Raw genomic sequence first — 27714 nt, 5'->3', positions numbered from 1 at the left:
GAAAACCATGGGACTAGATGTGTGACTAGAGAATTTTATATTCCCTAAGTTGTTAAATGCCTCAAAAACCACCAACATCACAACAGTTAACATCTCTTTGGAGGAATTAACATTTGGTTACGGTAATCGATCATTAGAATGTCTAATATTCTAATATTCCATCAAGGCCCTCAGAGGATGCAGTATTTGGAAACCAGGAGTCCTTTAATACATTTTAGTTGAATGAACAAATCTATCAGCAAATATTTAAGGAGCATGTATGATGCTCTTAGTCCTGTGAAAGAAAGGTAAAATTTGCTCTTTACCCTTAATCGTGATTATACATATTTCTGAAACTGAGGGACTCTCTCTATTATTCCATGATGTGTTTATAATGGTTTTCTAGACCAAGCGATTAAGAACACTGCAGAACCTGACTATATACTTTGAGCGGGAAGATTCCTCTTCCGGTCATAAAAGCAAAGATTGTAAATAGCCCTGCTGTCATTCTAATAAACAGTGGCACTGAGCACTGGCACATGAGGAAGGCCAGGCTCTTCCTGGTCACCATTCTGACAAGGGGGACCAAGAAGAAAGAAAAATGAACTTGTTTCCCTTCCAGGCTGTTACCAGGGCCCAACAGGACTGGTTGGATCTTCTTCCCCAGCCAATACTGAAAACCAGGCCTCCATTCGCCGCTGGAAACTGAAAAGGAACTCAAAACACTAGGCTAGGAAAGCCAGGGAGGAGAAGGGAATTTAGCTGATGGATTGCACTGACTGGTAAGCTGCTTCTTTTAGCCGGTTTTGTTCTCTTCCTTGTTTCAGCTCTCAGTCTCAGGCCAATTTATCTTTGCACTGTGGCCAAGAAAGACATTATCACTGTGCAAGCCCATCCCCCTTCCTGGTTCACCGCTATGACGATGTAACAAGGTGAGGTACCCTTAGGCTGAACCCAGAGGCTGGTGGGAGGTTCCATGGGGGGGAACTTTCCCTTTAAACTGGCCCCGCCCCCTTAGAGGGACCGCCCAAACCCCGCCCCTTTGAGAGCCCGCCCAAACCCAACTACAAAAGCCCCAGCCGCCCCCGCCTTTTAGGAGCTGACGCCATCTTTGCCTCGGTTAGTCTGTTTGCGCGCCTTGAAGTAAACTTTTTTTCCCCACCTTCCCGGGCCTCGTGCGCTCCCCGTCGGCATTCTAACAGGTACCATTTTGCTCTGTTTTATGCAGGAAGCACCTTTCAGTCAAAATGGCCCTACTTCACATTCATTTCACTTCACAGATGTACCTAGCTCTTTATTTACTTCAGGTAACTGGCCGGCATTACCTTGTGGTTGCGTTCGATCCCCACGTAGTCCGCCTCCTCCGGGATCATCGCGAGAAGTTCTGCTTCGTAGGCTCCTTCCCCTTCATTTCTTGCGTTTATTATGAGCATGAGGTGATTTTCATCTCCAATGATGACCTGATGCTTATCTCTGAAAATGCAGTTTCAAAAGAATTGTTAGGTCAGCTCTGCAAGAGCGAGGCGCCGTCTCTACCAAGAAAAAAAAAAAGAAAGAAATTAGCTGGACAACTAAAAATGTATAGAAAAAAAATTAGCCGGGCATGGTGGCGCATGCGTGTAGTCCCAGCTACTCGGGAGGCTGAGGCAGGAGGATAGGTTGAGCCCAGGAGTTGGAGGTTGCTGTGAGCTGTGATGATGCCATGGCACTCTAGCCCGGGGGGAAAGAGCGAGACTCTGTCTCAAAAAAAAAAAAAAAAAAGATTTATGAGATAACTCTACTTCTCTGGCTTCCTGAATATTTTTATTAAGAATATATCTGGGAGGAAAAGAAGGAAAATGGCAAATACAAGACAGGACAAAAAAGAAGCTGGATTATCATGAAGAGATGACGGGAAGAATCAAAAGAATCATTTCTGGATAATAAGGGCAGGAAAACACCCAGTGTGCTGGTTTTATTTTTAACAACCAGTTCTCAAAAACCAAAAGTATTGATTCATAATATGGCATTTTCAGATTCCAGTGGTGTAAATCCACCCACTGTGATCAATTTCAGGCTACCAACATGTGTAATAATTGCTAACAAGTTTCCTACAAGTTTTACGTTTGGCTTACAAGCTGGAATGAGGCACCTGCTGCACATCCCTGGAAACATACCTTAAGAAGAAAATGAACAATGGAAAAAAAAAAAAAAGGAAGAAAGATGGTTTTGAAAGCAAGAGGAGGAGATTAATGCAAAGTGGGTAGTAAGAGGGAAGAAATAGATAAAATTAAATCGTAAACAGCTGATAGAGCATTTTGAGGTCTTCTGAGGAAACTTAATTAACTTTGAACTACAAACCCAATCAGCATTTGGAAATGCCTCGTCCACTTTTGAACCTTACTCAAAGCCATTGCCTTATGACATTTGATAAATAATGAAATTTGGGAAAAGTCCCTCTGGGGGGTTACCAAGCAGATTCCAGACACGCTAGTGAGATAGTTCATGGGAAAGAAAGGAGCACAATTCTGCTTTTTATATCATAGGATATTTTACCTCTTAGTTCTGTATCTTTCTATTAATGTAACATAGTATAAATTCCAGTGTTGGAGTAAGGCTGTCCATTACTGGCAACTGTAAAGCCCTTTGATTCTTATTTGATTTTGTGACACCTTTCTGCTTTACTCCATAGAGTGCCATGTAAGTTATTATTTTTGAGTAAATTAAAATTTTATTTTGACCATTTTAAGGATGACTTTGAATCAAGGAATGCTGCAAAAACCAGTTTCATTAAGGTGTAGATGGAACCAGCCTTTGCCTACTTGACTGAGGCAAGTAAATACAACCCGAGCCACCCATAGATGAGTTTACTTTTAACAAAAACATTTTTTTTCCACTTTTGGTGAAAGATGAAACGGCCCAGGCAGAATCCTAGGGTGTGTCACTCGACACTAATGAAAAAGAACTGACCCAAACCACAGGCTAATCTAAAGCGTAGCTAAGCTCAAGAATTTCACGCAGCATATTTTTTTGTAGTCATTGGAAGTGCATACTGTCTCCTTTAACAAGCTTTAAATAAACACCTGTATTCCATTAGATATAATGCACACGTTTATTTATTTAGACTTACGGTCTAGCCGACAGCTTCAAGTCAGGAACACAGAGGTTGTCTTCCCCACAATCCACCAGGATGTGAGCCTGTGTTGTGCAAACATGCATCAGGAACAACCTGGGAAAACCTGAATCACATCCTTTCTCTTGAAAAATCTGAACAATTCCACAAATTAAACCAAAGCTTTCATTTCACTATGCATGACTCTGCCCAGCAATATATCCTATGTTAGATGGTGACCTCCCAATATAGGCTAGTTTACATAATAGCCCAATTTCAATGCAGTCTGAAATGTCTGCAAAGAATGCTACTCTGGGAATGTTTTGAGGATTACAGGCTGTGTTGCTTCCATTACAGTCACATTTTGAACAAATTAAATCTTGGTTGCACAAGAGGAGGGGCTTCTGAAAAACACAATGATGCAGTGTTTCAGGAAATATGTTAGGAAAAACTCCCAAATGTTACATGTCTGTGTGCAGGAATAAAAAGGAACTGACTTTCATCTTAAGACCACAGGAACAATCCTCCCACCCCCACCCCAGAGCTTGCTTGAGAAAGATCACCAATGACTTACCTGTTCACTAACAGCATTTTCTCTGTAGTAGTTCAATATTGGTTTCACTTCCAGGCCCTCTTTAAAGGTGGATTCATTCAGACTGTAATTCAAACTAATGTTGATTGGAGATAATTTATCTCGGAATTCAGTTTCATCCTAGAAAAAATAATCACAAACTCCAGAGAGGCTCCACGAAATAGCTGCAAGATGTCAGTCTATGAAAAGGTAGGCAACACTTGCTGTTACTCAGTTAAAGTGAATGATGAAGCAATTATCTTTGCAGCAGGCTTAGATGCATGCAGATTTATGTGGTATATAGTAGCCAGCGTAATTAATATACATTTTGCAATGAAATCATTTAGAGTCATGGCTTCAGTGAAAGATGCTTCCAGAGGTAATCTTTGGGTTGTCCAGACCTTCAGCAACTCACACAGAATCAGTCAATTCGCAAAGTAAAAGATTGCATTTATATACCGTAAGTGTCACAAAACCCATAATGAATTTGGATTTTTGTTTTCATGAGGTTGTCACATTGTATGACTCTTGGGCTCAGAGGAAGAAAACATCTTGGTTCCCTTCCTCTCTTAGCAGTTTTTTAAGCTCTTACTTGCATGAACTTCAAAACACCTTCAGTATACTTGATGTTCCCTTGGAAAAAGTAACAGAACTCCTCCAGGGGAGAGGGTTGAGTACCAAGCAGAAAGCACAAGGGACACAGAAGATATGTCATCCTTCAATTGCGTGCCCATCAAGGCCATTGTAAGACATAAGGTTCATGTGCCCAATTCTTCATTCTTGAGTGTGATTGTAAACCTGTGGTTCCCCTTGCTAAGTTCCTTAAAGGAGGAGAGCAAATGAGAATGGAAGATCACAACCTAACAACTGCCAAGGCGAAGAAAGATCATTATGTTATCAATATTTTCAATTTTTAAATTTCATGCTAGGTTTTAGAGTTATTGGAAAAATACATTACTTTAAAAAATAATTGTAAATTACTTTTAATAAAAGCTTTGAGTGCCTAAATATTTTCCTGAGTTGGTTCTGAAATGCACATTGATAAAATCTAACAAGACAGACTCACATAGGAGAAAAATTCAAATAAATTATGTTGAACTTTTATGTTTTGTGGGGAGGAGGTGGCTAGAAATGAAAACCATCTGAGTTGAGTGCCCTTACAAAGATTTTGTTCAAAACAAAAAAGAAGCCTTAGAAATTCATAGCAACACATCATTAGGTTAGTTGAAGTCAGGGTCATGAAGAGAGCATTTGACCTTCAAATCAAGTTTCCTCCTACAAAAATGGAAATAAACTGATGGATCTATGCAGACATGTAAGATGGTTAAATGGAGAAAAATGGTTGGAATTTGGATATGAATGTGAAAGGCCAGAAAAGTCATTTCTGGAACACTTACTCGAAGGTAAACAATAAAATCCTGGCACTGGAGGGGTTTCTGCCTCTTTATCACAAGAGGGAAGACACGATGGGACTGATGGTTGTCAAGGAAGAGTGTTCGTTTAATGGCCCCTTTTTGTTTCAGGGAATCTAATTGCACCTCAGCCACCATAGCTAAAGAACAGAAAGAAATTAAATATAATCAGGAGAGGAAGAGTATTCAGTGAATACAGTGCTCTGTCAGATAAATTCTCATTTCAAGTTTCTTATTCAGGAAATTTTTTTTTTATTGTTAGAATCAAATATACATGAACTGAAAAAATTTTATAAAATACTCTCTAAGCTAAAAATTTTTTATAATGGTTTTACACAAATTGTCATTTTCCTCATACTTATGTTTGTATAGACAATATCACCAACTATTGAAGTAACATTTACGTAGAAGTTTCCACAAAGGCAATAGGAATCCTGGTATTGATAAAGCACTTGAGTTTTAAATGGTCTATGCAGAGAAATGGTTGCTGTTCGATTTTCTTAGTACAGTATAGGAGTGTAAAAGTAAAAACATGCTCACCTATTGTGTTTGGAATGCTCTGGCCTGCTACAGATGCACATACTCTTAAAGAAAAGCTATGGAAAATAATAGTCAATAATTTATTAGTTAATAAAGTTTTGAATCTGAAGTCAAAATTTTCCTTTACTTCATCCCAGATGAAATGAATGCATCATTTTTCCTCTATACTTCTGATTATTAATATACACACATATATCTTTCACAACACCAATACAATTGAGACAGGTGACATTATTATGTGAAAAGTTAACAACTAAAAACATAAGAGATTAATTGATTTAATCAATTAATTTTGCCTTTATTCAATAAAATACATATCAATATCTTCTATGTTGACAGGGAAAGAAGAATTAGGCAGCACAGCAGGAGAATAGCTAGAGAATATCTCAAGGTGAGTAAGAACATCATTGTGGTTGGAGCACTGAACAAGTTGGGGAAGTTGTGTGAGGTAAGGCTGGCTTGGTTAATCAGTGGGAAGAGAGCTTTGAAAGTTATGATAAAGAATGTGGGTTTAATTCTGAGAAGGACAGAGCACCAAGGTATGCTTAACTGCAGTCATTCACTCTGCTTGGAAGGAGATGGAGCTTGGTGGAAATTTGCTCTAGGGGTGGTATAAGCCTGTAGGGGGAGAGAGGATAAAAGGAATGGGAGAAAGTGAGAAAATAAGGAGCTTTAAAGCATCTGTGTCAAGCTAGGTGGGTGGAATGCTATGGGTATAAAGACAAAAAAGAGAGAATAGAGGACCATGAGATATACTTTGCAGCTCTGCCTTGAACATGGGCTGACCACAATCCAAGGAAATGTCTACATTAGCTTGCAGGATGACCTGCACTTAGCTTTGGTCCATGGCCATGGAAGGAATGCGAAATGGCCAGTTGTCTCTGCCTGAGTTTGCTGAATGAATGTGCTTACCTCCCTCCTGAAAAATTCCAAGCCCTAATAGGCGGCATTAGAGATGGGGCCTTTCCATATTTCTGAGAAAGTAAAAATACTTACATATGATTTAATGACAGTCTTAAAAATTTTACTAGTAAAATATTATAGTATGATTTGACTATTTCTACAGAATTCAAAGGAGTAAATAATCCCTAATCATACTTTAATTATGTGTCAGCTTCCTGTGTCAACCATAATGAAAAAGTGTCACATCTGGGATTCATCTATGTACCATGACCTCAGTCAATGTCTCCCTTCAGGGTAAATAATTTGCCACATACCATTAAGCCAAAAGTTTCCTGAAATGTCTATGCTATTACAAGTGTTTATTCCACTTCCCCAAAGAAATAGGAAATTCCAACCTATTTCTCCTTCAATTAGAATTATTCAAGAAAGGCCAATAGTTAATCACATCTTTAAATTCTGTAGTAAGTCTGGCTTTCACAATTAGAATTTTTCTGTATCCAACTCCTTTGGAAGTACTTGGCTATGTGTTAAAATCATCCATTGACCTTTCTAATCTATTTATCATTACATTGAGTAAACAAAGCTCATTGCCTTTTATAAGATAAATTCCTATGTGTAATGAACTTAACACATATCAATTAAAATCATTTTATATAGAGTATTTTTAACACAATTCAAAAGCAATAACATTTTTTAAAAAAGGAATAAATCCAAACTATAAAAGTAAACATCAGTTCCTCTTTGTGAGAATGCATTTGATTGATTAATGATTTTCTAGTTGATGGGTTACTCTTGTTTTATGAATTGTATGTCAGTATAAATCTGTATTTAAATTTTAAAGTTTCAAACTAGAATGTATGGTCATATTCACTTCAGCTCATTAGTCTAAATAGATCTGATTGGAACAAAAAACATGAAATCAAAGTCCCTCATTGCATAAATTCTAAATAAAACTATTTGTGGTCAGTGCTTCTGATATGGTCAGAAGGCAAGACAATACACTTGTGACCTCTACCACTAGTCTTAATAGAAGCATAGTTGGAATAATGATTCTGTTATGTGCGTGTGCTCATGGCCAAGTATGATGAGGAGGGAAATGAGCTAAATGTGAAACATGACTTAAAAGTACAAAGCAATTTATTTTCATTCTCACCAATTCAATCCTATTTCAGTGATAGAAAATATCAGATTTTATGTAAAGTCACTCATACCCACAGAGGTTTTTTTAAGCAGGTTTGACAAGTGGATAGTGACTGACTTTTACATTTATAAAATGAAAATTTTCACTAAATAATTTTTCTTTCTCTAATTGATTAGCAACCAATTATGTTAATATTTATTGAGCTGGCTTTTTTTTTTCTTTTTCTAACTTAGAAATGCCAAGAAGATACTTTATAAAACTACACAGCTGTTTGAAAGACACAGAAATCCACATTGATGGACGTCAAGAACTATTTTCCAATTAGAGTTTACATAATAGTTTTCAGATGTACAATACAAGGTTATATCAAATATAGACAGAAATAACAGCAAAGAAAATCAACAGAGGCCTTTCAATCATTTCAGAAAAACTAAGCTAAATTCCTAGAATAAAAAAAAAGAATCAAAGAAACATGTTTGACATATTCTAGACTGAACCAGCTGTTAACTTTCTATTTTCTGATACTCTGAGGCACTATTCAAAACTTTTGCATGTGAAAATAAAACATCTTTCAGAAAATACATGAAATATAATAAAACAAATAATTGTAAAGGGATATATTATACATTTGTCCACATAACAAATTGCATTTTATCTTAATATGATTTAATGCAACAAGAGAATAGCTCGTGAAATGAAAGACATTTTCTTGTTAAAAAGTAATATTCTTTCCATAAAACTAAACATATCCCATAATCTGTTAAAACCACTTCAATCTTATAAAAATATCCAAACTAAAAACACTTAGAAAAAATTATCTAGTTCAAAACAAAAACATTCTATACCAGAGTGTGCCACATGCATCAAAGAATGCAGCATAGAAGTTCATTCAGTTGTGTAGGTGTGAACACGAGACTATTTGGCGGAAAATACTGGAGTTTTAATACTCATGATCAAGTAGCAGCTTTCACAGTTCATTTACTAGTCATTTAATCATGCCAGGGTAAGGAAAAATGCTGGCTCTGTCACATACTTTCTCAGATCAGGTTTTCATTATACTATTTTATGGTTTTAAACTATTTAAAAATGTGCCCCGGGGCATTTCCCAACTACTTTCAAAAGCAGTTAAAGGACAGGACATGCCTCCTAACTCCTCCTACCCCCATCTCCCAGCAGTAGGATATATTTTTCAAAGAATCCTTCAGGGTCATCCTTACTCCTCTCCTACCCACCACCTCAAAAGCTTTGACTCACAATGAACTCCTGTCAGAAGGCCATCAACAACATGCTAAAATTTGCTGGAAGTAACTTCTTTGGGTCAAGACTGGTTTGTTGTGCAATTCTAACATTCTCAGGAACCATGCTTTCTGAGTTAGAGCATATCTCCTGGAAATTAAAGGCAAATCTCAAACACCCCAAGGATTTGTTAAATTTTCAGAGAATGTACCCTGATGATATTATCCAACATAATGATTTCTGACCTTTGAGGTCCTACATATTGAGAAACAAAGAGGTATTTTCTTCATCTGTGTTACAGTCAAGTTCCACGTGGCACTCTGTTTAGGCGACTGACATGATTCACAAGAATATGGCTTATGCGACTTCTCAAAGTCTAGGCAAAGCTTCTATGGTCCAGGCAAAGGAAGAATTCTGCTATTCTTCATGATGGCTACAAAATACAGTTGAGGGCACAAAAATCTCTACTTTTATAATGTTTTTCTTCTGTCTAGTTGTAGGTGATAAGTTACAGAACTGACATATGTTGTCAGCACAGGAAACTGTAATTTAACCCTTGACTGTTTAAAGAAGTGGCATTACATATGTGAAAAGCAGTATCTATAAGCATATGCAAATGCAAGAGGCAAGGCATTTTGACTTTGGTTAATGTTTATTTTAGTACACTATGAATCTAAAAGGGATCTTCAAGGTATGTTTCACTGGGAATTTTCCCAAATGCCTTTTATGCTCTTTATCTAACCTAGAGCTTGTAGATTGGAGAAGTCATCTTTGTATGATACATCCGTAGGCAAAGAGCAGATCATGTCATAGAGCCTTTTAAAAAGTTAACCCCTTGCTACTCAAACTTGGTTCACAGACCAGCAGCATCAGCAACCTCATGAAACTTTTTTCTAGAAGTGTAAAGTCTCTTCAGACTTACTGAACCCAAAGTCTGCATTTTTCACAAAGTAACCAGGTGATATGAATTCACAGTAGAGTTGGAGAAGTGCTGGACAAACTCACCAGGCCGCAGGTGTCAAAGAGTCTGGAATCTGGCAAGTTTTATTTTCAAGATTGATAATCATGGGATGCAGCAGAAGCTTTGCATCCACAGTCACAACTGGCCTTGCTCTGCAGGGAGAAAACACAGGGTTTGCGAAGCACAGGAGTGACGCGCAGAAGCCTACTTCACCACAGGGAGAACTCCACCTCCGGAGGCCGTTGCCAACATTTCTAGCCTTTGTGACAAGAATTATACTCACTGCATGAACAGGTGGGCACAATCAACTAATTACCTCGAAACACATGAGTACAAATAAAGCATGCTAGGGGACCACCAAACAGAGTTGCATTCACAAACCTTTCTTTATGGAGTGGGCTCTGGGTGTTGTGGCAATATTGCTGTGAAATACTGCTCTGTAATCTGCTACAATATCTCTGTCCACAGCTAAAGAGATACATCCCCGTAACAGCCACTTGTGTCTGTAAGTACGTGAATGTCACAATTTTTGTTGCCTCATTGATAATTTTTTATTTCTAGTGATAATTTTCTACCTGAGCTTTGCAGGTTGAGCCAAACACATGAAAGTGGACTTACAGAATAATTCTGCATGTCACCCAGGGCAGTGGTTCTTAATCCTGACTGCATGGTATAATCACCCAAGGAGCTTTAAAACAAATTCTATGTCCAGACCCCACCACAGACCAGCTGAACCAGAACCTCTATGGTAAGGGCCAGGCATTGACACTTTAAACAAACTCTCCAGATGATTCTATTATAATTAGCTAACTTTGAAGAGAGAGAATTATACAGAATAAACTCAATTCCAGCTACCCAGGTATAGATAACAAAAAAAAGAGAGTCAATCATAGGGAAAGGGAAAAAGTAATTTTTAAAGCTTGGTTCCAAGATATTTTAGCTGAAAGCCAAAGTCCCCAAATGATAGCATGAAATGATACCATGCTGGATAACAAGTTTTCCCGACAGAAAGGAGGGATATGTCTTGGGGCAGAATGTCATTTAGGGCACTGCTGTAAACAGTTGAAACAGTGGGGCCCACTGGGATTTTTCCTCAGCTCCTTTATGCTACATAATTTTGTGTTTGATACTGTGTTAGCTCTAGGCCTTGGAAAAACAGATGATAAAATGGAATTAAACATGCAAAAGATTTATTGAGGGCAAATGCCTATAAGGAAAAAGGGGAGAGAGTAGACACGGCTGGAAGTTCTGGTCCCCAGAGGGACAGAGGCCAGGAAAGAAGGTGGGTACAAAAGTACTAGCCTGGGCAAGGAGTTCAAACTTTGAACCCAAGTTGCCCTTGAGTGGAGTTCCATGTCTTGCAGAAATAGGCCTACAATTTATGTTCTTGTTGTGACCAGTAATTGGCTGGGCACAGCTCATGGAAAATATGTCCTTGGCACAAAGATAGTAGTGGATTCAGAGTGTGGCAGCTGGATCCTGAGTCAGTCTTGCTTCAAGCAGCTCTGAGTGGTGCACCTTCTTAACTACCACACATCCAAGCACTATACTTCAGACACTTTGAGAGTTTCAACTGTCTGATTCTTCTGAACCTGAAGTGGGGAGGGGGTGGTATAAATCAGCCCCCTTTGAGTTTGATGAAGAAGAAAATCTATTTGAGGAAAGCTAACGTTAGAATCTCTCTGGGAGTTAACTAGGTTAGCATTAATGCCTGGTACATCCAGGTATGCTCTTGGCCTTTTGTCTGGAAATCCTGACCTTGTAGTGTCTTGAAGTTTTAAAAAAATTTTTTGTTTTTTTTTAGAAGGGAAAAGAACCAAATATTTTGGGTGCCATGTACCAGTTACTATTCTGTGTACTTATGTGAATATTGTCACTGAATATTAACTAAAGTAACCTTATAAAGTAAGTATTGGTATACTGTTTTGCAGATAAAAAATCTGAGGCTCAGAAAGTTATGTAAACTTGCCCAAGATCACCAATCAGTGAGTATATGGAATGGCCAGGCTTTGAATCCATAGCTATTATGTTTGCTTTGGGAGGCTACCCATTCTTCATATGTTCTATTCCCTAATTTAGAGTCCCATTTGATAAGAGAAACCAGAGTAAATAGTAACATTTTTCCATCTTGCACCTCTTACTTACAAGTGAACATTTCAATGCATTTCCAAAGCAAAGAGAAGAAATCAAATACAGTAACATTTAAAAATGGTTATTTTGTGAGATCTGCTGAATTTCATATCTTATTTAATGTTATGTTTATTAGATCTGGAAGTTTGGTCATGCAATATGAGAATAAAAATACAAAGGGAGAAAAGAAAGGTCTAAACATTGAGAGCAACAAATACTTCTAGGCTTTAAAAAGAGCATCTAAATATTTTCCAGAATAAATAGTTGGACTATGCTTTTTAAGGCAAAACTAACAACATAAAAAGAAAATGCATTTGAAACAATGAGAATATTTGCATACCACCAACCACATACCTGTAAACAGCTACTTTTCCTGTTCCAAATGCGCCCACAATCAAATCTAAAAAGCAAAAACACAAAACAAAGGCACAGACTTTACAGAAACAATTTACTAAGCTCATATTCATAAGTAACACATAGAGTATCCGTGTTGGTTGTGGAATGAGAGCCACAAAATAAGAAGAGGAAATCACACCTTTCTGAAGACATTTTGGAAAGGATATTGATGCTTCACTATATCCAACCGATATAATAGGTCAATCAGTAGACCTGAAGCCATTCTGCACTAGGCCAGAATGCACTGGCCTTCCTCTAGGAAGGCCAGCTCTCTAGAAACTCATCATAACATCATTTATCCTATCCTCCCAACTCAAGGTATACCTCTCAAGGAAAGGAACAGGGAAAAAGCATGTGCTTCTTGTCTACCAGGTACCAGGCTTATCACACATACTGCCTTACCAGCAACAACCCTACAAGCAAGGATAATTAGCCCTACAGTGTGACATTCTAATAGTCATTTTGACACAACCATTTGCTCTTTACAAATAGTATGGATGATGAGTATACTTTCAGCAGAGCAACCAGTAGTATATAAAATAATCGACATATCATTATAATGATCTTAAATAATAATAATAGTATATTAAACACTTAACTCTATGTCAGAAATTCTTCCAAAGGATTTACTTTAATTGACTTCTAAAAGAAGTTAGGAAGTTTGTTATGAGCACAATTATGCAAATGAGTAAATTGAGACTTGAGAAGGCTAAATTATAAATTCCCTAATGTTGGCTGGGCACATGCCTATAATCCCAGCACTTGAGAGGCTGAGGCAGGAGCATCGCTTGAGCCCAGGGGTTCAATGTTACAGCGAGCTATGATCGTGCCACTGCATTTTACCCTGGGTGACAGACCGTGATCCTGTCTCAATCAATTGATCAATAATAAATAAATTCCCTAATGTTCACACAACTAATTAAATGGTGGATCTGGGTTATAGTGATAGAGTGATCTTGGACTAGTTGAAGGGTAATGCTACCAATGATCTCAGTGACTGTTAACATATAGCTCAAAATACCGACTTTTCTGTAATCTAATTTACAATGGTTATTCCTGATGGAAGCAATCAAACAGAAATAAAAAGGACAATGCCTAAATCTGCAGAGTAACATTCAGATGTAAGAAAATCAGATTTGGTAGAAACAAGAGCCACGGAAGAAAACTTAGAATAGTTGAAACTATAAATGCTTAATTCTATTAATAGTAACACATAAGTGAAAATGGAAAACAACAAGAAAAGGGAGGATTTTATTCTATATGAATAAGAATTAGTATTCTTATTAAGGAATTAAATCAGTATAATAGAGTTTGCACAGAAAAACTGATTTATAGCCATATTCCCGGGGCACCCACCTTTCCAGTATGGGCAAACAGAGTCACACTACAGGCACTTAGGACTCTTCTTCTGAGGGCTCAGTACCCCTGGGAATAACCTTTAGCCAATTATGGGTGGGAATGGGAAAGTAGCCCAGCTACCTTATCAGTCAAGTGGGATAACTCTATGGTTCGTTCTCTTGACTGTTTACTTCCCCAGCCACATGGAGCCCCAGTTGCCTATGGTGGCAACGACCTGCTGACAATCTCTACTGCATCATTCTTTTCCATGTCTCTTTTCTCTATTCCTGTACTAGCATTTCTCAGGATCATTTTTCAAACTAATTCTTTAATCATTTTTGTCTTAATGTCTGTTCTGGGATGACCCAACCTAAGACACAATGATGCTTGTTAAAATTTTTGTTAAAAAAAATGTACTGAAACATTTTCAGGATCAAGACCAGTCATTTGTCTTCAGTTTTATTAATACAGAATCAGTTCAGACCATGAGCTCAGGATTTGACTCCAGTGTTCCATATCTAAAAATATGTGCATGCCAGTGTTCACGTAAGTCATCTAAAGAGCTCTGTATGTGTGAAATTAAAGATCATATTAAGAAAAGAGATACAACTTGGCCAACCATGGCTTATGGAATAAACCCTTCTTTTCCAAGCATTTAAGTCTTTGAAGCTAGAAGGCAAAGTTTCTAAGTCTATTGATTTTTAAAATCATAATGATAAATTATATCAGAATTTCAACTTTGCCAACTGTGTTGTTCACATGTACTTCTGTTACATTGGTCCCTTCTCACATACCAGTACGTTTTTGGTATGTCAGAGGAAATAGAGCTACTGACTTGAAGAAACATGAACTCTGTTCTTCCTGTGTAATTACAAACTCCAATATTTAGACAAGTGTAACACAGGTGGCCCTGGCCTGAATCCATATCTGGTGACATGATGCCTGGTAGGAGAGCTCTGTTATGAAAACTGATTCAAGAGGACTTATGTGCTTTGTTCTTGGCTCCAAATAAGGTGAAATATTTATATAACAAGATAAGACATTTTATAAATAGCAGATGACTTTTCAGAATTGCCTCTCTGGAAATGGCAAAGAAAATAAGACTGTAAGCCCTTCCAGGGCAGGAATCTTTAGGTTTCCATATCCCAAATTCTTCATGGAATGGTATGAATTGAAATAAATAAAGAAGGAATCTTTGCATCCACAGTACTAGGTACAGTGCCAGACACAGAATAGGGACTTCATAAATGCCTAATTAAATAGGGGGATAAGTAATAATGTGATAATATACTAAAGATGAGAGAGATGAAAAAGACGAGACAAGACAGGCTAAGGTAAACCACAGCTAAATTCTGCTGGGCTTTTGCAAATACACTTGAAGCTGTTGTCAGACAGACAGACAGACATACACACACAGGTTCCGGATTCTACAAAGTAATATAGAGATCACAGCTAGATTGCCACTATAGGTGGCAATTTGAGAGATGACTTCCTAATGGCAATGACGAAGAGGCCTTTCCTTTAGGAACCTAATTCCTGTGCGTTAGAGTGGGATTTTCCTACTCTGGAAAAATAAAGTAACTAGCAAAATAGGCCACAATTTTCTTCATAAGAATGTGGTCACAGTTATCCAGAAGCTAAGAAAACAGTTATCTACCACAAAAGTCTATTTCCTTTTAAGACACTACCTTGGTATTGTGCCTGCTGGAAAGGCCAGAAGCATTTATACTCAGGACCTTAAAATCATCACATCTCTCTAGGGGAGGAGAATTGATTTGCTGATTTGTGCTTTAAACCAATTTCTCTTTCCAAATTATGAGATTGTTTTTGATAAGCACTATTTAGTTTCCATATATATACGTACATATAGATGTGTGTGTATACAGTATATATGTTACGTATGTGTTCCATTTATATACACATTTATGTTGGAGTGTGTACATATGTGTATGTATGGAACAATACTTCAATAATACTCAGAAATAATACTTAAAAATATCACATCATTCTATGCTTAGGAATTTAAATGGTAATCTGGAGACAAAATAATTCTGGTGCTGATATATGGATTCATAACCATGCACACTTTTTCTCCCTAACTTTGAGATCTAATGCTTACTTTTTTTTTCTTATAAAAAAGGCAGATGCTGAAAACAAACAAATGAAAAACTTTGTCATTCTCTATACATAGACACTTAGCTATTTTGGTTTTTTCTTCTTGAAGAAATAACTGGCAACTTCTTTCCCCTCAATCCAAAAATGTTCTCAAAGTGCTGGAGGAGTTTGTTATTATTGCCTCACACTGCAGGAGAAACATCGTTTATTTTTCTTTTGGCTTTTGATGGAACAACTAAGTACTTTTAAGGAAACAAAAAGGGGAAATTAGCATGAATGCAGGATCAGTTGGCAAGAAAAAAAACCCCTAAAAATGTGAGGTCATAGGGGATGCATTACACCTATGCTTTGAATTTTATTTCTCACAAATTGTTATTTTTAAATGAGGATGAAGAAAAGAGCCAAGCCTTTAAAAGTGGTGTTTGGACTATAGAGTGTAATTTCACTAACCCATGAGGGAAATTTGAGAGCTGGAAGAAGTTCTATTTGAAAACATAAGCATTGTTTTGAGTGTGGATTTGAGGTCTGGGTTCAGTGGGCAGAGTGTAGTGAGGACAGAGAGTGGAAACTTCCGAGGGAAGAAGCAGACAGAAGAGGAAAGCAAAAGGAAGAGATGTGACAGTAATTGATTAAAGAGTCAGCCGGGTATGTTGGCATGTGCCTGTAATTCCATTTACTGAGGGGGGAGGATCACTTGAGGCTGTGAGTTCAAGACTGCACTGTGCTATGGTTGTGCTCTTGAATAGCCAGTGCACTCCCATCCTGGGCAACATAGCAAGACCCCATCTCTGTAAAAAACAAAGAATCACCCAGAATCATTTCGTGAGAGAGGTCTCTGTGACCACCAACCTTTCCTAAACTACATCAGCCTTTCTTAAATGGTACCTTGTTCTCACCTCTCAAGTTCTCATCTTGTTGAGAAATATACTAATGTTGAAGTCTGCTGCTGAAAATGCCATCAGATATCTCCTTTTTTTAATTTTACAATTTAAAAATATTACTGTTTTAAAGTAATTCTAGACAATGAGAATTGCCATAAAGAACTTCCAAATCAATGAGAACCATGGGCATGTAAATATCACAGTTGTATGAAAAGAGTATGATTAATTATAAGGGAAGACCTCCTTAAACATGACTAAAGCATGTAGAAATCACAAAAGAATTTTAAAATTTAAACTTTTTTAGCAAAAAAAAAAAAAATGTAAGCAAGGTTGAAAGAGGAATGAAAGAAAGAAGGGGAAATGTTTATAATGTATATGCCTGATCAAATGTCAATATTTGGCAACACTTAAAAGAATGTCTAGCACCTAGTGAAAAAGTAAACCTTAATAATTATTGTGATGCCTAATTGTAACAAATTAATACAAGTTAATAATAAAACTACGAGCATTCTAATAAGATTACAAACAGGCAATTCACATAAAAAATAACTATGACTTATACATACATGAAAGGATGTTCAACTTCACTAGTCATTGAAGGAATACAAATGAAAGGAACAATGAGTTGTCATTTTTAAGCTTCCAAATTGGAAAAGATGAAAAGATTAGTACTAGGCAGTGTTGGGTAGAGAGCAGAGAACCAAGAACTCATACATTCTGTGGGAGTAGAAATTGGCATAATTTTCATGAAAGGTAGTTTGTTGGTATGTGTATGATAGTGTATACCTTTGAAATAGTGTTTGTACTTTTAGGAATTTATCCTGAGGATATTTTGGACAATTATGCAAAGACATATCAAAAGCTAACATTCTAAACATTTAAAATATAATTACCTCCTTTAATTGTTATAAAAATCCCATGAAGTAGACACTTTTACTATCCCCATTTTACAATGCCAAAATGAGGTATAGAGAGGCTGTATACACTAAGTGGCAAGACCAAGTTTTAACCCCAGGCATCTACTAAGCCCACACTGTTCCCTTTTGTCCACACTGCCTCCTAGGAGCATATCTACATACTATTTTTGTCCTCTCTTTAAAATTTTTTAAAAATTAAGGATGCAGTAAATTTCATCCTTTGTTGTATAATAGATCTAAGAGCTTTGATAAACACATGCAATGCTCTCAGCTTAGTACATTTGCGATTCATCCACAATGTTGTATGTACCAGTAGTTTGTTTCTTTTTATTGCTGAGTAGATTCCACTGGGTGGATGGCGCACAGTTTGTTTCCCCGTCCCTGACTAAGGGACCTCTGAATTGTTTTTACTGTGGGGTAGGTCACTTTAAACTTCTGTGCACAGGTGTTGGTATATCTAACAGGCCAATTTTGATTTGTACATTGTCTCTCATCAAATCTCTCTAAAACCTTTGAAGCCTTCTTTTAAACATGGTGTTGTATTTCAAGTGGCAAATTACCAAATGGAGGGTGGGAAATTCAGAATCTTAAATTCCAGTTCACTTTGCCACTGGCTTCTGAACAACCTTGAACAAGTCACCATTCATTGCCAAATCTCTGGTGAAGTCTTTGAGGTTCTCCAGATGAGAAAGTCAAGCACTCAGCAGCACTGGTTGGGGTCAGATGACTGCACTGTATGGGCTCTGATGTTCCCACCAGGACTCTCATTTGCCTCTCGACTCAGCCTTGCTCCTGCATGTTTGGGGTCTCCTTGTGCCACCACTGAGAGATAGACAGTTTCTGGCTTTGCAGCTTGTTCACCTGCATGACTCAGCTCCACAGATGTCCAGCTCCTGTCTTGGCATTCCCCCTGCCAAGCCTCTTCCCGCAGCACCCAAGCATTTTAAAGACAAGTGAAGCCTCTCAAGCAGAATTGTTTACCTGGACACACCCAGGGTCGGCTCACTTTCAAACGATGATGGTATTAAGAGAAACAATAGGATTCAAGATAATGTATGACATGGTGAGGTTAAAGATGGCATGTGCATTTGGCAACGTCCACTTATAAGTGGGTTATAAAACTGGCTTAAGCATTTGGCACTGGAAGAACAGCTCATGTCTGTGGGAAGCAGGCATTGAGATAAGTCTCCTTGAGTTTGGCAAATTGTTGTTAATCTAAAAATAGATGGAAGTTGCCTTTCTTCCTTGCTTTTTTATTGCAACATGCAAAATATTCCTGAGAGGAAGGTTATGGGTTGAGGAAGAAATGTTTGGGGAAAAAATGCATGATTTTATCCCAGAAAGTAATAATCCTAACAATCTGTCTGAAATGCTTCCAAATGAACTCTGAAGAAAAACATTTATGAGTTGGAACATAGTATTAGGTTGCAACATTCTAATTTACTAAGGGTTTATTTTCCTTTTTAAAAAAAGCCCACAAAAAATAAGAGCGAAATATCAAACGATGAGTCTGCCTTATGAAAATAGTTTTCTGTACGTTATTAGCATCCTGTGGCTGTGGGGATAATCCCTCTCCGTTCTATTGTTTGATGATCCACTTGTTTTCCATGTTACGGGATCAAAGGCATTTAACTTTATTCCTGTCTTTGCCACACTGTATGTGTGCTATCCAGTCAGTTGCTAAAAGTCCTAGAGAAAAGTCAGGACCAGTGCCACTTGTAAGTGGTTGCCTGTTGGGAATGATTTCACTGTCAACAGAAGAGGCTAACACTTCACAAGAAACGTCCCCCCACATCCAGCCTGATAGACAAACTGCTCTGATTAAGACCTTATGGGACTTTATACATTTGCTAAGTGTTCCAGGTTGAATTGTGCCTCCCAAAAGTCATGTGTTGAAGTCCTAACTCCCAGGACCTCCTAATGTATCCATATTAGGGGACAGGGTCTTGTAAGAGGTAATTAAGAAGAGGTCATATGGGTGGTCCCTAATCCAATAGGACTGGAATCCTTATAAGAAGAGATTAGGGCACAGATGCATACAGAGGAAAGGCAATGTGAAGACATGGGTAGAACACAGCTATCTACAAGCCAAGGAGAGAGACCTTAGAAGAAAAAAACCCTGCTGACACCTTGACCTTGGACTTTCAGTCTACAGAACTGTGAGGAAATAAATTTTTGTTTTTCAGTGCCACCCAGTCTGTGTTATGGCAGCATGAGCAAACGAATACACTAAGATACAAATGGGGATGGAGTTCAAGGGCAGTGTGGGAGAATGGTTCCCTACATGGCTACCTCATTCAACAACTCTTTACTGATCATCCACCATGAGCCAAGTCCTGCCCTAAGTGGCCAGAATTTGGCATTGGGCATGCAAACAGACCTTCCCTTGCCCTCCAGCTACTGAGAGTCTGTCATTCAACTTGCCAAGGAGGCTTGTTATAAACACAGGCCAGTAGCCACTGAATCAGATTCCCTGGGTGGGACCCACTTCCCCCGGATCACTCATGTCTTGATGAGAGTAAGATGATTAGATCTTTCCCCAACTCATGTTTGAGAAATGGTGTTAAGTTTCTGCAGTTGTTGTGCAGCCATCCTCAGGGACAGAGGATGAGAGGCCTGAACATCCACCAAAGTGAGCTTCAACTACTTCACAATTCAGTTGAAGTCTGGCTAGACAGCTTTCTGTTTCACACTCACTCCATGAACTTCTCTTAGGGTTCATGGTTTTTAGGTAACCAGCTATTAATATCATCACAGGAAAGTGTCAGCAAGAAAATCTAAAATGATTACCATATAGAAAGAAGAGCATCCTAAGAACAATGTTTGCAAATAAGAAGTCCTGAAAAGGATTTTGTCACTATATTAGTTCTTTTGAAAATCTCCCATCTGTCATCACCTTATGGCACATGCCTGCGTCTGGGGCAAAGAACCTGGACCTCAACCTTGGAGTTTGTTTCACTCCCTCTCACCTCCACTTGGTCAGCGGAGTTTAAAAATAAGAACAGTGAGGTGCTCAAGGTGATGGATGTCCTAAATGTTCTGACTCCATCATCACTCATTCCATATATGTATCAAAATATCACATGTACTCCAATAAATACATATGAATATTATGTCTCAATAAAAAAATTTAAATATCTAAAAAAGGAACAATTGATGTGCAAAGTACTTTACAGTTTGCAAATTGGCTCCACAACAGTCCTGAGTGGAAGGGATTAGTTTGATCACCTTTCTCCTGTGGCTGGATACTCGAAGGTTAAGGATGTATGTCCAAGACTGCAGAGCTGGGAATAAAGGAGAATCGGGTCCCCTCACTCTGACTTTGGTGCTCTGTACTTCGTGCTGGCTACTGGTTCTGGTCTAGCAGCTTGACAAGCAATTGGCATCTAAATGCCTAAGGTCAAATGTCAAATGGTTGCCAAAAATGGGTCTGCTGCTTGGAGTGGAGCCTCCTGTTATCCCAGGAGAGGAATTCCAATGCTTACTTTATTTTTTATTTCAGAGTATTACAGGGGTACAAACACTTTGGTTACATAAATTGCCTTTGCATCACCCAACAAGTGTACCCATTCTACAGATAGCACACACCACATCCATGTGGTATGGTAAATACTCATGCCCTTTTCCCCCCTCCCACCTTCCCAACATCCTATGAACATTTCTTCCAATATGTGCACATTAAGGTTGATCAGTTAGCACCAATTTAATGGTAAGTATATATGGTGTTTTTTTTCCATGCTTGTGATACTTCACTTAGAAGAATGGGCTTCAGCTCCATCCAGGATAATACAATAGGTAGTTCATTTGTTTTTGTGGCTGAGTATATATTGTATACTCCATTTTATACATATACCACATTTTGTTAATCCACTTGTATTGATGAGCACTTGGGTTATTTCCACATCTTTGCAATTGTGAATTGTGCTGCTATAAACATTCAAATGCAGGTGTCTTTTTTAAAGAATGTGTTTTTTTTTTTTCCTTTGGGTAGATGCCCAGTAATGGGATTGCTGGATCAAATGGTAGTTCTACTTTTAGTTCTTTGAGGTATCTCCATACTCCTTTCCACGGAGGTTGCACTAGTTTGCAGTCCCACCAGTAGTGTATGAGTGTTCTTATCTCTCTGTATCCACACCAACAAAGGCCACCATCACCATCGTCTCTACTTATGTTTCCATACTCATTCTATATGGGTGTAAAATAGTTGACTGGATTTAAGCAGAGTTGGAGGTAAAGAGAGATGAGAATGACAGTTTATATGCAAAGGTATGCAGCTGGTAATTGGTCTATTTATTCACATTTATTCATTCACTTAACAAACATGTTGACCATGTATGTTTTGTGCCAGCCACTGTCTTGGGCACTAAGATTCCAAAGTGAGCAAAACTAAATCCAGTCCCAGCCTCAACAAATATAGTGTCCAGTGTGGTGGGGCAGAAGGAACATTTATCAAGGGACATGTGTGATTTCCATCTGAGATAATTGTTTTCAGGGGAAGGACAACAGTCAGGGAAGGCTTCCTGAGGAAGTGACATCTGACCTGAGTTTCTAAGTGGGAAGTGAACTCCTGGGAAAGTGGCCAGGGTGCACAAACACTTTGAAGCAGAAGGCATGCATCAAGTGAATTATATAAAAATATGGCTTTTATTTTGCATATTAATAAATTAAAAGGGATGTATAGAAAGAATGTGCAGAGGGAGGGCAGAAATAATGTGCAGTTCTAAGCACAGGAGACATTTATTCAACTAATTCATATTCCTCACTCCTCCCCCATTAAGAAAAACCAGGGCCATGAAGCAAGATTTTATTAACTATATCTTTACAAGCAAGATCAAGTATAAGTGATATATAATCATATTCACTGATGCCCTGGATTTCAGAAAGAAGCCAGTATCTATGACTATTTGGAAGGAAGTTAATTCAAACTTAAGCTGACAGATGATGTGTAGCATATAAATGTAATAGCCATATAGTTAGATTTCTTCTACCTTGTGAGAGAAATGTGCTATATTTACTACCTACAGGTGGGATATAATTTGAACCTGCTTTGAGACAGAATCTGGGGTGAAGCATGTGGAGGGATGCAAGTTGGGTGTGTGAGGGAGTCACAGCTTCATTTTTAAGGTCATCGATTCGCCTCAGTATCTAAGGCACAACTTTTCAATAGGGCTGCCTCTTCAAAGCTCAGTCAGGAGAGAGGCAGATGGAGGTACTCATAGGTCTTCATTGCCAGAAGAAGCAAAATAGAAATTTCTGTTTTAGAGACATAAAAGTTCCCAAACTTTCATGTTTTAATCTAAGGCTGGGGGAAAAGTCATTATATTATTATTGGACTTGAAAATGACTGTAGCTAATATTGGTTTTGGTCCTTCATAGATGCAGTTGTGAGTGTACCCAACAGTCACTCTCAACCTGGATCTGTGAATTTCTGAACAGGAATAGAAAATCCCCTTTGGAAAGAACATCACACAAATAGGTTAGTGTATTTGTGAGTGGCTGGGCAGTGGCAGGTAGATATGTCAGGTTCATCTCAGCAGTGCATGTAGCAACCATACAACTCTTACCATATAAGAGTCACTATAGCTTAAAAGCAATCACTTTGAAGATATTTACACCATGGAAATTGGCAAATACTACAAATCTGGGCTTTTTCTTTTCTTTTCCCTGGACAGGTGCTTGTTAAACATTTACCAACACATCTCTGAATATAAAGATACATTTCAAAGTTGAAGATATAGACAGTGAGATCTCTTGAGAAGTGTGCAGAATAGCTCCTAGACTCTCCTCTGATGGACAGGAGGCTGGATAGCTATCTGCTAGTAGTCCTCATGCCCTAGGAGTTGAAGGTGGCCCTGGGGCTCATAATCCCCAGACACTCCCACTTTCCCCAGAGTTGCTCCTGCACTCATCTGGGGTCAGTTCATTATCCTCACCTGGAATACTTTAATGATTTTTGACCTCGTTTCTTTTTCATTATAGCTTCTCCTGCTCATTACTAAAGATTGAGGTCCTTAAAGCATCATTTTGAAATATGAAATGTCATCTTTTCCCACTATATTTCTAATAAAGTCCTCATTATTTAACATGCTATTCAAGGGCCTTTGTTATTGGTCCCGGACTTACCTTTCACCTTTACCTCTCTCCACTCATGCTTCCATCTGTTTAGAGCAATTCACTTCTAAAATTGCCTTTTTTAAAAGATAGCAAATATTTCCTTTGTGTATAGCACTTCTTTTTTTGCATGATCAAAAAATACAATAAGATATGTTTTAAAAATGTTGCAATGCATGCTAACAAAGACAAACTAGGCAATATTTTCATTGCATAAAACTGAAAGTGTCAAAATTATTTTATGCAAAATTCCTTCAAAATATCTGCCTATACTATGTAGTCATAGAAATTTGTGGGTACCTTTTCTCCTGTCTTGTATATCACTGAGTACCAATTCACAAAGTTGTATACTTTGATACAATAAAGGATTCTCAAGAGTAGGGCATTACCTTGGTCAGACGGTGATTGAAATACGTTGAATACATATGGTTCTATGCTGTGTCTCATCTACTCCTTCTATTTACTCCTTCAATGCTACCTGATCTGGGAAGTCTTTCTAAAATTATTCTTATTGTATCAAGAACACTTAACATGACATCTCTGAGTCTGCTCATGCTGTGTTCCTTTTCTGGAATGCCTTATTCATGTGATCACTTATAATTACACATAAGTCTTAAGATCCTGCTTAACTTACTCCTCCCATGAGGCTTTCTCTTGTCACCTTAGGAAGAAGCATTCTCTCTTTTTAACTCATTCCTTATTTTTTCAACCTTCTTAAAACTCTTCTCACATGCTGCCTTGTAGTATAATTAACTGTTGAATGCTTTATATCCATGATTATATTGCTTCTTACGGGCCAAGATTATGTCAATATAGTATCAATGTGTCATTTATAAATAATGTTTAATGACTACTACTAGATGCTATTCACAGTGCTAACTGCTTTATATATATATATATATATTACCTGACTTAATCTCCAAACACCACTTTGGGGGAAAAAACTATTATTGGGTATTGTTACAATACCTATTTTAGCAATGAGAAGACTGAAGCTCAAGAAAGCAGAGTAACTTGTCAAGGTTTCACATTAAGCCAGTGTTACAGCCAGAATCTGAACTCTTACCCATGAGATCAGGATCTTTGTTTAATTGAATGCTGTGTTCTCAACATCTAGAACAGTGCCCTGGCACATGGAAGGCACTAAATATATATTTGTTGAATAAATGAAATAATTGCATTTCCAAAAACACAATCTCTTGAAATCATATAATCAATATATATTTTATGATGGCATCATTATCATCTTTAAAAATGAAGAGTGTTAGAAAGTAAGGAAATGCTCATAAAAGCATGGACAATGTCAAAAGAACAATGGAACCAACTAGAAGGAGTTCCAAATTGCCAAAGATGGGACAATTTCAGCAACAAAAATAAATACTATAACGGGTTATGTAACCCGTAAAGTTAAATATACATCCATGAGTCCATATCCATATAAATAAATAAATGGGGGAGAAGAGGTATGTTTTTCTTACATTAGAATTGCAATTAATAAATGTCAAAGAAATGATGGAAATAGGAAATCACAATTAGGCAGTGATAATTGTTGCAGGCAAAACTCAATAAATCTAAGGTTAGTGGGCAAATGTATAAGAAACAGGATATTTGTTATTGATATTTCTCCAAAGACATTTATTATCACAAAGGGAACAACAGTCACTTTACAGTGGGGAAACATGGCTGGTATCACATCAAGCAAGTGATAAAAGTGCAAAAAGACAACAGACATCATGCACCCCTTGATATGATGTACTGGGAAGGGCACAGCATCACTTGTGTGATATTCTTGCCAAAATACATACCTCAATTAATTGTGAATGAACATCTGACGAACTTAAATTCAGAGACATTCTTCAAAATGTCTGGCCAGTACTCTTCAAAAGTATCAAATTATGACAGTAAAGAAAGACCAACAGGATGTCACAGATTGGAAAAGTAAGGAAATAGGATAACTAAATACAACATGGGATTTTGGATTGGATACTGGACCAGAAAGAATAGTAGAGGGACAAATGGTGAAATTCTGTAGGATTTCTAATAGGTCTATCAATGACTCTTGTACTATGGTTATATAAAATGTTAACATTAGGGGAGGGTGGGTGAAGGATTTATGAGATGCTACCATTTTTTGCAACTTTTCTGAGAGTCTAAAATTAATTTCATGAAAATGCTAAGAACAAAGTAGATCTGGAATGTTCCCAGTACAAAGTATTGAAAAATGTTTGAGATGATGCATGTTCCAATTACGCAGATTATCATTGCACATTGTACACTTGTATCAAAATAGCACATGTAGCTCATAAATAGGCACAACCATTACATATTCATAAACATTAAAACAAATTTTTAGAAGGTCTTTTCTAATACCACCATCTTCTTTTTTTCTAAGAACCTTAATAATCTACCTAATATTACAGAGTAGTCTAGGAAGGCAGTAAATCTAGCTCTGGGATTTTAGGATCAGAGAATGTTAGAGTTAAAAAAGATTCTGGGAAAAGCAGTCCATATACTGCCTCACTTCCAGGTGAGAAAAGCAAGACCCAGAGAGGTTGAGTTACTAACATCACATTTGGGAGAACTGATTCCAGAACCCAGGTCCTTTCACTCTTCATTCATTTTTACTTCCAATTCACGATGCTGCTTGATTCAAGTCCAAGAACTCTTTCAGTTGAATTAATTCAATTTAAATTCATAAGATATTTTTACAAAGATATAATATTCTAATTTCTAATGTGTTTATAATGAAATTATGAAAATCATGCTGCATAAGAATGTAATGTTTTGCTTTTCCTACAAACTTGAGTAGCAGTTTGAGTTGTAAAAATAAACTTTGACTGTAAGATTTGAACTTAGTTCAACTAAACTTCAAATCAACAAATTTCAAGGAGCTCAAAGTTTAATTAAAATGCATTATTTTTTTTGGGTAAAGCCACCCCTTTATTTTTTCTCATGTGTAGTTTCTCTCTTGCTCACTTGTTTGCTTATCCGCCCCCCCCCCCCCCCCCCCGCCTCCACACACAGAACACTCATTGAGACAGATGAGTGCTGGTCATTTTATTTCATTGAGTTTAATGGTCTGAAATGGCTGCATGATATAATCATATATTAGGGGCCTGAAGGAGACAATGATAGTCTTGGCATTCTGCCCATGTTTTTCTCCAGTTTTTATTGCCTGTAAGATTTCTGCTTCTCGACGAAATCTGCACTTCCCCTCTTCCACCCTGCAATGTCTGGGCTATGCATTTAGCAGATGGTGTTGTTATACACTCATGTTTAACTGGATTAGACTAAATCATTGAATTTTAAGATTCCTGACTGTCACAGCTGTTTCTCCTCTGAAATGCTTTCACTCAATTAATGTATACAAGACACTCCTGTGGTCAATCCCAGTTTTCCAGTGAGCAACAACATAGAAACCTGAATACATCTACATTTTGAATAGGAAAATGAATTCTGGTGCTAGAAATGAAAATACTTATAACTCCTATTTGTGTATTTGTGCCAGTGACAATATTTATTATAAAAAGTCTAAAGAAAATACTGGGTAAGGTTAAGCTACATGTTACGATAATTATTGCACACATCTCCATAGCCAAATCTCTATATTTCTGTAACTAACTATCCCCATGTCTGTCTGTTATACCAGCAGTCCTCAACCTTTTTGGCACCAGGGACTGATTTCATGGAAGATAATTTTTCCACAGATGGGTGTGGGGGTGCGCAGGGGCGGCTGGTCCCTTAAAGGCCATGGATAGGTACTGGTCCATGGCCCAGGGTTTGGGGACTGCAGGTTTATGCAATGGCTGGAATGCTTTGGACTCTTAATTATCAGTAGGAATAACTGCTATAGTTACAAAAATGTTAACAATATAATTGATCCCATGCCTGTTCTTTTCTAGCATTCTTCCTTCCAAAGACAAGAAAACTGAGTGGTCCTGCTCACATAGGAAACATCCGTAACTTGGAAAACAGATCATGTGACAATGAGG

The 27714-nt window shown here is 37.6% G+C and overlaps 1 protein-coding gene and 1 long non-coding RNA gene across 3 annotated transcripts in view; one reads left to right on the top strand and one right to left on the bottom strand.

The window, feature by feature from the left end:
* Positions 1-27714, bottom strand: part of ITGA8 (integrin subunit alpha 8) — a 160778-nt gene that overhangs the window by 64781 nt on the left and 68283 nt on the right. Inside the window, exons 14-20 of the mRNA XM_075997658.1 lie at positions 12319-12364; positions 9879-9986; positions 5594-5649; positions 5039-5193; positions 3645-3782; positions 3089-3156; positions 1305-1452 (exon numbers count right to left, since the gene is read on the bottom strand). Coding sequence (XP_075853773.1) covers positions 1305-1452; positions 3089-3156; positions 3645-3782; positions 5039-5193; positions 5594-5649; positions 9879-9986; positions 12319-12364 — 719 coding nt within the window. The remainder of the gene's footprint in view (positions 1-1304; positions 1453-3088; positions 3157-3644; positions 3783-5038; positions 5194-5593; positions 5650-9878; positions 9987-12318; positions 12365-27714) is intronic.
* On the top strand, positions 1077-27714 carry LOC142864366 (uncharacterized). Of its 2 annotated transcripts, XR_012914920.1 has the most exons (7): positions 1077-1181; positions 5933-5984; positions 9993-10128; positions 10303-10339; positions 11766-11819; positions 14170-14244; positions 27625-27709. It is a non-coding gene; the product is annotated as an uncharacterized LOC142864366 (long non-coding RNA). The 2 variants fall into 2 exon arrangements; XR_012914919.1 differs by lacking the exon at positions 14170-14244 and having other exon boundaries at positions 27625-27714.

The sequence above is a fragment of the Microcebus murinus genome, chromosome 25 (assembly GCF_040939455.1).
Source record: "Microcebus murinus isolate Inina chromosome 25, M.murinus_Inina_mat1.0, whole genome shotgun sequence".
Taxonomy (NCBI): Eukaryota; Metazoa; Chordata; class Mammalia; order Primates; family Cheirogaleidae; genus Microcebus; species Microcebus murinus.
This window is presented reverse-complemented; position numbering and strand designations above follow the sequence as displayed.